The following is a 10498-nucleotide window of genomic DNA, read 5'->3' as shown; positions in this document are numbered from 1 at the left end:
TGTTTATTTGGAAAGTTTCTCCCTGCAGGCCTGACCTCTGACCTCCGGCTGGATTCTCCTCACAGCCTGAGCAAATGTGAAATGATGATGAAGCCGGTTTTTCCTCGCAGCTTCAGCGCGGACGGTGAATGATGAGGTGTCTGCTTGTTTACCTGCGTTTTGTTTGGTAGCAACCAGGTGAGCTGCGGGTGTGAACCGACTGTCTGTAGATAAGATCATTTCCACCATCATCCGTCTCTCCGCTGACGGCTGTTTGGTTTCCAGGATAATTTTCATCTAAACACATTTTTAATTCACAGTTTTAGGATTTTAAGCATCTAAAATATCTTTAATATTTAAAATAATGTTATTTTAATCACACATATTGGAAAAAACAACCATTTATTTAATAGAAAATCCATCAAATATAAAAGTAGCATTGAGGAGCGGCTGAACCGAGGCGACCCGGTTCAGTTTGATCCGATCTGGAAACAATTACAGGGCAGATATCTGAAGCCAAACAGGAAGAGTTCAAAAGGTTCCATGTCTTAAAACTGGGAAAGAAATTTTGCTTTTATTTGTTTAAAGTTTGTATTAAATTAAATTTTCCTTTTTAAATACTGCCTGGAGACACACTGATAGCAAACAATAGAAAGGCTGATTTCAAACATTTTGGACCTAAAGTTCACGTTAAACTCGACCTGTGGGTCTTAGACCAACAACAAACTGAACTAAACAGGTTTTTATCAAAGGGATTTATTTTATTACTGACAGCTATAAACAAAAACAAAAATGAAAGAATAGAAATGTTAAGGAATGATGAATAAAGAGAAGCCAAAGGTCAAACTGTTCAGAGGGAGGAAAAACAAAGAGTACGCGCCTCAGCATGTTAGAGTTCACCTGGCTGGACAGGTACGGCTGGTTTGGAAAGGTTGGAAAATGAAACCCAGCTTAAGTTGAACTGAATGTCCTTCTTAGAGACGTATAGCTGTTAAATACGCTCCAGCAGACCTGGACTCTGCAGCGCTGAGATGAATCCAAAGTATCTTTGGGTCAAACTTAAGCATGACCTGATCTGAGGCAGCAGCAGATAAATCACTGTGTAACTGCAACAAAGAATGGCCTAGTCAAAGTCCACACATTGACCTGATTGAAGCTGAAGGGCAGATTATTTTAATCAGTCAAATCTTGGTTTGGAAGCGTGAGCCATATGAGGGGTTAATCCTGGAGTCCAGGTAGATGCAGACTCTGCTGATCACTCATTGACACTGGTGTAACTCTTCCTGTGGCCAGCAGGGGGCAGCGGCGGCTCCACAGCTGGAATGAAGCTGTGTGCGTGGAGGTGAAGGTGAGCTCAGCGCCTGCAGTGCCTCCAGGCCCAGTCTGCTCCATGGCACGCCACGGGTTGGAGGGAGGTGAAAAAGCAGCCGCTCGCCGCCTTACTCACTGTCCCAGTGCTCTGCAGCTGCAGGCTGGTCTAGCCAGGCTGGTTTATAGCAGCCGGTTCAAACATGCAGCTGATTCAGGGAACGGTGTGAGTAAAAGTCTGCAGCGCTGTGCAGACGCTCAGCCCTGAACCCGTCCTGTAGATCACACACAATGTCCCGTTTGTTTGCACCAAATCAACACTGCTACAGAACATGGTGTTAACATCTCCACACCTCCATCAGTGTCTGTGTTTTGTCACCACAGACGTGCGACATGGAGCAGCTCAGAGCCGCTGCTGTTTTTCACACCTCTGGATTGAACCAAACAAAGGCTCCTGCATTTGGCTCTAGCTTCTCTACAGTTTGCACTCCGGCGGGTCGGACGCCTCGCCGTCCTCGCCCTGCATCTGTGCAGCAGATGTCTGGGTGTGACTGTCCTTCAGCGGGGCATGTCTTCATGAGGTGAACAGGAATAGAAAATAGGCCCAGCTTAGCTCAGTCTCGCCTGAAACGTTCCTTTAGAAGATGAATGGGAGAAGTTGCACCCTGCCCCTCCTGCACAGGTTTCAGTGTAAACATGTGGCTGAGTGTGCCACTGTGCCCCTGCTATTCATATTCTAATTGCCCCCCCACAGTGTCAGCTGATGGCGCTGCTAAAAGCTCTGTGTCAGGCATCGCTTTGATTAACGACCTCCTAAACAACATCTGAGACCAAACAGCTCTGTGGTTTTCAGCTTTGATGGGACTTTATTAGACAGAAGGAGAAACTCACTGAATGCAGCTGACTGATTATTCTCCATCTTTCCCTAATTTTGAACTTTAGACGCATTTTTAAACAGCCTCTCCAATCCGCATCAGTGATTAAAGTCACCTACAAACTGGACCCAACACTGGGAATTATGCTGGAGGGGAAACTGGTAGCAGCAACAGGTGGGGGAGGGAAACTTTGCATAAGGATTAGCATGATGGAGGATGTGACCACAGGTGGGGAGTAACTAGCATGGTTTAAGCTAACATACACTGAGCAGTAAATAATGGAGCTACTCGTTTAAAAGGTTTTAATGTCAGAAATAAATTGGTAAATTATTTTTTTGTTAGAAATTAACGTCATATTTTATTTATCAAATTCTGTTTTTTTATGCTGAAATTGTTCCTGATTTATTTTAGACAAACGAGAAAAACAGGCAATAAAGTCTAAAAGTCACGATAATAATGATGATTTCTACTTTAACTGTTTGCATCTTCAGAAGAACAGATCAGTTTTATTTTATTTTTCATTCAATTAAAAACATTTCAAACATTCGCTGTTTATGCATAGATGCTGCTTTATGTGTTTTTATTTTATGTTCCTTTATAAAGGTTGTGAATAATGACAGAACTGCTAAAGGATGATAAAGTGTTGATTATAGATCAGCAGGCTGATTATCTATATGTTGTTTTTCTAGCATAAAGCCGCTGCAGTAATGATTCTCCTCTCAGACCCTCAACTGCTGCAGTTAGCGGTAAGATTTACTGTGATCTTCAGATTTCCCACTAATGTTTTCACTTGATCAGACGCTGCGGGCTGCTTTGCTCATTTCCACGTATTCTGTTCTCATGTAGACCTGAGCAGCTCCCAGAGAAGCTCCTCCCCTCTGCCTGGCTCAGTATAAAGCCTGCCCCCCTCACTGAGAGTCAGAGCAAAGTTTAGACAGTGTGGAAGAGGCCAGATGAGACAGCTGCATTTAGAGAGAAGACTACAGGGAGGAGGCGGATTTATTTATTTACACTCAGCGATCATTTTGTGGATTATTTGGATCTTCCTCACCTGGATTTAAAGGATTCTGCGTTTCCACTAAAAGCTATGGTGGCTTACGATGAACTGGGTAGCTTGGTGCCTGTCAAACGGACTCTACAAGTGATAGACTGCCAAAACCAAGCCAGCAAGGAATCCGAGGTAAGATGGAAATTCACAGACTAGCAGCTGCTGCTGCTCCTGTAAATGATTGACTCTTCAGATGAAGTCATATGTGGGAGACTGGGAGTGAATCAGTGTTTGTTTTTATCAGCGGACCAGTATACGGCAGGAGACTTTGACCCATCAACACAAAGAGCTTCTCTTCTTCTGATCTTAGTGTTTTCCCTTAGAGCTGATCCAAGCAGGCCATGGTTAGACTGAGGGTTAGGCTGGGGCACCAGGAGGCTCTATAGCCCTGCATCGGGGCATCAGCCACACTCTCAAACTAAAACTCATCTATGAAATCTAGTCTGCCTTAAGCATAGAAACACATTATCATACAAACGCTCCATCTGAAAGTTTCCCGGATCGCTAACCTGACAAAGCTTCCCTATGGAGGCCAGCTGTTCTCTAATCACTGCAGCACATCTGTCTGGTTGAAGGTAAAGGAAGATCAAAGGGAAACACAGGAACTTTGTGAGGCTGTAATCTTAGACGTTTAAAGAGAGTTTTCTCATGGATGGAGCCTGAAACTCCAGTTAGACTGACAGGAACAGCAACTTTTCTCTGCCTTTGTGTTTGTTTCACTTTACAGCTGATAGACAAAGAGCAGGACTAGTGGCCCTTTGTTATTCTGGGGCCAGAGGGCAGGAAAGGCAAAATGCTCAGCACGCTTTTCCAACATTGACTTTAGTTGCTTTGCTTTTGCAGGGTTTTCCAGCTCTTTGATTCCAACTCCTTGCTGTTGTTGTTGGAACAGAGTCAAGCAGCTCTTTTGCTTCTCTTAGCCTGAGGGCTGGGAGAGGATGGGGGGGTGTCACCTGGCTAAGGTGTAGGATTGTTCTCACGCAAGGCTTGTTGAAGAGCTTGTCTAAACTCGCAGCAATAACCTCGGCTGTCCCCCCATCCCCCCCCCCGCAACATAGTACCGTGCAAGCCGGACACTGTGGGCTGGAGATGGCAGAGCATGAGGACGGGTAGTGAAAAGCACGGCGACCAGCATTCCTGCCATTTCTCCAGACCTCCTTGCTCAACAGACGAGCAGTCAGAAAGTTCTTTGTGCTCATTGGCCCCTTGGCTCCTCACATGATGGAGCCAACAGCTGCTGGAGCTACTTCCTCCCTAGTATCTTTGTGTCTGCATGCAGCACAGCTCCTGGCCTCAGGCCCGGGATCAGCCGCTGGAGTACATTATAAGGATTTATGACTTGACTTGATGTGCTTTGTCTCTAGTAAGTCACAGGATTGCTTGAGTTTCCTGCTTCGGTTAGCCGGGTTGATTAAGTCACACATGAAAGGATGACACAAGAATCCCAGCTGGACTAACCTCCTCATCTGTTTATCTTTTTCAGGAACCCAGCAACAAACGTGTCCGTCCACACGGCAGAGTGACGTCGCTAGCGAGCCTCATCTCTCCGGTTAAAAATGGGGCCGTCCGGCGCTTCGGCCAGACCATTCAGGTTAGCCCTCGTGGCATCTTGCAAGAACATCACCCCTCAGTGAAACTTGGCGGCATTGCTGATGTTATCCCTTTTTCTGCACAGGCCTCTTTCCGGGGTGATGGCAAGTCGTCAGGAACTGGCCAGAAGCCTTGCAAACAGGGACCAGCCCCCACACCACCAAAAAGACGGAACAGCACCTTGTGGTCAGAGACGTTGGACATCCATCGGAAAGGAACTTTTTCCACACAAGAGATCAAGCGCCAGGAGGTGAGATTTAGCTCTGGAGTACAGAAATACAGTAAGGTGACAGGTTGGGCCCAATGCCTGCACCTCCAGACAGGAAGGAATTTACCAGACAAGTCTTACAAGTCCCCGTAGTATTTTCCTGAACTCCAAATCTCAGTCATCAAGGCCTCATTTCCTTGTCTCTGTAAACTCACATAAAGCTGACAAACTAAGATCTGATGCCCAGACATTCCTGCTTGTCCTTCATGTGTCAGAAATGCTGGCCAACCAACTGAAGTATTCAGCTTTGGAACATTTAAAACAGACAGGGTTAGAAAGACAGTCAGAAATCTCAAAGCTAACTGAAATCCTTAGCTTTAACTGCTCTGTAGACTAACGGAAGATGTCTCTTTGTCTCCCTCCTTCTCTCTTCAGGCCATATTTGAGCTGTCTCGTGGAGAACAGGACCTGATTGAGGACCTCCAGCTTGCACGCAAGGTTTGTTCTTTTCAAATGCTTTCAAGCAGAGGGAGTACATCTAAAAGAAAACATATTAAATCAAACTCTGGCAGGCTATCTATGCAGCCCAGCCAGCAGCTATAAAAAGACAGAAATGGTTCCTCTGCTTTGCCTCGTGCAGCAAAGCTGGAGATATTCTTAGTAGCTGCAGTGGTCAGTCTGGCTGGATGCTGAAATTTGACCCTAGTGGTTGTTCTTCTCTTCTGCAGGCATACCATGACCCTATGCTGAAGCTCTCCATCATGTCTGAGGAGGAGCTTACACACATCTTCGGCAACTTGGACGACTACATCCCCCTGCATGAAGACTTGCTGTCTCTGCTCTCCAAAGCCACAGGGTCTGATGGGACTGTCGGCCAAATAGGACAGATCGTCATTAGCTGGGTAAGTGTCCTCTATTGTTCTTTGGAAATGCCTTTCTTCTTGGGATGATGACCATTACTAAAGCATCTCTGCCTCCTCTGCAGCTGCCCAGGCTCAATGCCTACAAGGAATACTGCAGCAACCAGCTGGCAGCCAAGGCATTGCTGGACCAGAAGAAGCAGGATCGGCGGGTCCAGGACTTCCTGCAGCGCTGCCTCGAGTCCCCGTTTAGCCGGAAGCTGGACCTATGGAGCTTCTTGGACATCCCCCGCTCTCGTTTAGTCAAGTACCCCCTGCTTTTGAAAGAGATCCTCAGGCACACTCCAGCAGACCACCCCGATGCAGACAGCCTGGAGGAAGCAGTAAGTTCAGACACTCATATTCCACAGGAAACAGCCTCCTGTGTGAGATCCAGCAGGATTATAACCTGCGGCTCTTTCGTCTTTAGATCACAATCATCCAAGGTGTTCTATCCGACATCAACATGAAGAAGGGGGAGTCTGAGTGCCAGTACTACATTGAGAAGCTGGAGTACCTAGACGACAGGCAGAGGGACCCCCGCATTGAACAGTGCAAGAGTCTCCTGTGCCATGGGGAGCTGCGCAACAAGAGCGGCACGGTGAGCTAAACAGCCGGCTTTCATTCTCCTTTATTCTCTGGAAAACATGAATCAGGCACTAAACTAGATTTAATTACAGAAACTACACGTGTTCCTGTTCACGGAGATCCTGGTCCTTACCCGACCCGTCACCAGGAACGAGCGACAGTGCTTCCAAGTTTATCGGCAGCCAATCCCGGTGCAGGATCTGGTGTTGGAGGACCTGCAGGATGGAGATGTCAGAATGGGCGGTTCCTTTAGAGGAGCCTTCAGTAACTCAGAGAAAGGTAAGGATTGAGTCAGAACAGTTCCAGAGCCTGATTGGTGTACGTTCAAGTTCATCTCTAATTCTCCATGTCTGCTTTCTCCGCAGCCAAGAACATTTTCCGTGTCCGCTCTCAGGACCCCAACCACTCGCAGTCCCACACGCTTCAGGTCAACGATGTCTTCCACAAGCAGCAGTGGCTCAACTGCCTTCGTAGCGCCATCTCCGTCCACCAGCCGCTCGGCGAGCCCCCCTCTCAGAGTCCACACATGAGCGATGTCCGCTCCAAGCGTCGTATGTCCTCTGCCTCTGCCATCATCCACCTGGAGGAAGTCGATGAGAACTGCCCACAGCAGACCTCTCACTCTGCCCCCTGCTCGCCGTGCGGCAGCACCTCAAGCTCCACGGCAGCCTCGCTCTCCTCCTCCTCCTCCTCAGTAGCTTCATCTCTGTCCTTCTCTACTTCCTCACTCAAAAGCAAAAAGGATAAGAGGTCTCTGTGTTCCTTAGGGAAGAGGAAGGAAACTATGGTTTGAACTGAGCAGGAGGAAATGGACTCATCAGCGGACACTTTCTGTATATAAACCCGAACAAAGGCGCATGGAACTTTATTTATGTGTGTCTATGTGTGTTTTTATTATTCCAGCAGTGTTCTGTGTTACTGTCCTCTTCGGCAGCTATGTACAAGTGCATCCCAAACAAAAAGGGAAGCATGTGGAGAAACCAGCCCAGACGTCACACATCAATCTGTGTGATTCTGTGAAGAATGAGCTTGTTATCCTGTTTACTATTAATTTGATATTTAAACCATACTTTAGACCTATTTGGGGCTAATTAACGTTTTACATTTTTATATTCTAAGGTGTCATTTTTGTAGGCATTGTGAAGCAGCACTGTTTTAGCATTATTTTTTTACTTGTTAAGGATGAAGATGCATCACACGAAGCTAGAGACGAATCCAGGCTCAAACTTTATATGAATACATTCCTGAAAACCACGGATTTTAAATCCTGTTCAATTTACAGATGGAAGCATTAGTTTAAACCCAGAGCCGATCTAAGGTTCTCACAAAGAACAACAGCAACAATAATCCAAGTTAAAATCCAATCATATGAGAAGAAATGATGAGTTTTGTTCTAAAACAAAATTTTGAACTGAGCCATGTTGGTTTTTTTTAGCTGACTTTTTCAAATAAAACACTTTTCAGTGCAGCACCTTTGGTTGTGGACGCTGCCTGCAGCATCATGCAGGCATCTGTCCTTCAGGAGAACAGTGGGATTTGGAAAAGAGTTGAATGGAGTTTAAAAATGGAGTCAGATGGTGATGAGAATGAAGACATGATGGGTGAAGTTTAGCATTAAAGACGTGAAACCTCTGCCTGCCAGGCGACGGTTAGATGATAGACATCAAAAGCTTAAAGAAAGTACAGATGATGGAGAAAGGATGTAGGGGAAGGTTCAGGATGGAAGGTTTATGAAAGTTGGGAAAAAAGGATTCTTAGGATGTGGATATGGAAACCAAAGAGGAAGAGGCAAAATGTTTGCCATGAGTTTTTATGTAATTAAAAGAACAATAAAGATCTGTGTAAGATTTGAAAGTGAACTCTGGATTTAATGTTTTTATTTTTATTCTGGCTCCAAATATTTCAACACATGACTTTTCTGATGTCTTTTATTCAAAAATGTTTTAACGATATAAAGTTATGCTTATGGTACTAATGCTTAAACCTCACAAACCACATCAAACAGATTTTGGTAGTGTCTATATTACCACCTATATATTCTTCTTTTGCACTGCAAAAAATAAATCATAATATTATGAGAATAAATCATAACATTAAGTCATAAAATTAGGAAAAGTTCAAAGTTACTTCCAAAATTAAATATAAGTATTAAAATTTATGGTCGTTAGAAACTTACTTACATCGGCGTTCTGATGATGGCCGCCCATTAGCTCATCTTCCACTGATGCGACTGCAAACACTAACCTTGAACTCACTGCAGCCATCTTTCCATCTTCTTCTTCTACTGTTTCTAAATAATTTCCTCCTCTTTTTGAGAGTAAAGGATTATAAAGCGTTTTTTACCTTAGGAACTGTTATATTCCCAAAATGTAGTTTTACTGTGTGACTGTCTGAAAGTAAAATAAAACCACTCTCGATTGTTTACGTAGCTTCAGAGAAACGTCTTACGTCATTGATCTCACTGGAGAAAATTCCCTCTCCATTTAGCCCCTCCCCTTAGGGAGCAGTGGGCTGCCATTGTGTGGCGGCTGGGGAGCAGTGTGGGGTTAAGGGTCTTGCTCAGGGACCCAGAGTGGCAGTCTGTGGGGATCGAACCAGGTACCTGATATGCAACCCCCCCACCGCCATCCCCCACCACCACCTCAGATCATCAGATCACCTTTCTGATCACCACAGGCTCCCCTCAGGGCTGCGTCCTCAGCTCCCTGCCGTTCACCCTGATGACACACCCCAGGTTCACCACCGATCATATGGGGAAGTTTGCAGACGACACCACGGTGGTGGGCCTCATGAGAGACGACAACGGCCTGGACTACAGAGAGGAGGTGGAGCAGCTGGTGGAGCAGAGATAACAGCCTGATCCTGAAGGTGGAGAAGACCAAGGAGATCATGGTGGACTTCAGGAAGAAGCGGCCTCACCACGCTCCACTGCTCATCAACAGCTCAGCTGTAGAGGTGGTCATTCATCACAGACACCCTCACCTGGACTGGAAACACCACCTCACTGGTCCAAAGGGCCCAGAACCGCTTGGACTTCCTGCCCCCCCAAACCTCCCCACCTTCTCCAGAAGCACCATAGAGAGCGTTCTGAGCAGCTGTCTCACTGTGTGGTGTGGAGGCTGCAGCGCCTCAGACTGGAAGAAGGTGAGAACAGCAGAGAGGATCATGGGGGCTCCTCTTCCCTCCATTAAAGACTTTCCTGTTGGGTCCACAGGATTGTGTGCTGAGCTACGTTGGGTTTTTCTGACCTTTTCCTCCTCAGAGACTCCAGCCCAGAAAAGCCCCCAGCTGGTTCCAATTGGATGCAATCAGGGAGCAGTATTTAGAGGAGTGGATTCACTGGGACTGACACCAATCAGTTAAAATTCCACCTAGTGGTAACCTACCTGCTAGCTCCATCTAAACTGAACATTGTTGCTAAAGACACAAGCTTACCTTCTTGTCCTCCTTCTCTCCTAGCAGCCTTGCAGTCTCCAAGCCGGTTCTCCACTCAGTCCTCCTGGATCACCTGCCTGTCCACCCTCTGGAGCTCTCAAGCCATAAACCACATCTCAGCCAAACTCAATCCCTGTAGGCTCATCCAACCTCCTCCCCATCTGCTCCTCTCTCCAAGGAACTGTAAGAAATCAGGATCTTCTCTTAAACAATCAGTTCCTCCTGCCAACGATCTAACTGATCTCTCTTCCCGCTGGTTGCTGCTCCTCTGCGTAATCTGTGTACTCTGGCTGCTGCTGGTTGCTGCTCCTCTGCGTAATCTGTGTACTCTGGCTGCTGCTGGTTGCTGCTCCTCTGCGTAATCTGGCTGCTGCTGGTTGCTGCTCCTCTGCGTAATCTGTGTACTCTGGCTGCTGCTGGTTGCTGCTCCTCTGCGTAATCTGGCTGCTGCTGGTTGCTGCTCCTCTGCGTAATCTGTGTACTCTGGCTGCTGCTGGTTGCTGCTCCTCTGCGTAATCTGGCTGCTGCTGGTTGCTGCTCCTCTGCGTAATCTGCATACTGTGGCTGC

The 10498-nt window shown here is 46.5% G+C and overlaps 1 protein-coding gene across 1 annotated transcript; it reads left to right on the top strand.

Moving 5' to 3' along the window:
• Window positions 1-3074: 3074 nt before the first annotated feature.
• LOC119775060 (neuroepithelial cell-transforming gene 1 protein-like) lies at window positions 3075-8354 on the top strand. Its single transcript, XM_038272930.1, has 9 exons — window positions 3075-3342; window positions 4694-4801; window positions 4886-5050; window positions 5444-5506; window positions 5737-5910; window positions 5994-6251; window positions 6338-6508; window positions 6588-6774; window positions 6861-8354. Exons 1-9 carry the CDS (start codon window positions 3250-3252, stop codon window positions 7286-7288), a joined length of 1647 nt encoding a protein of 548 aa, XP_038128858.1. The 5' UTR covers window positions 3075-3249; the 3' UTR covers window positions 7289-8354.
• The last annotated feature ends 2144 nt before the right edge of the window (window positions 8355-10498 follow it).

The sequence above is a fragment of the Cyprinodon tularosa genome, unplaced genomic scaffold (genome assembly GCF_016077235.1).
Source record: "Cyprinodon tularosa strain WSP-4 unplaced genomic scaffold, ASM1607723v1 ctg849, whole genome shotgun sequence".
NCBI lineage: Eukaryota > Metazoa > Chordata > Actinopteri > Cyprinodontiformes > Cyprinodontidae > Cyprinodon > Cyprinodon tularosa.
The sequence above is the reverse complement of the archived record's forward strand: the minus strand, read 5'-3'. Positions and strand labels throughout refer to the sequence as shown.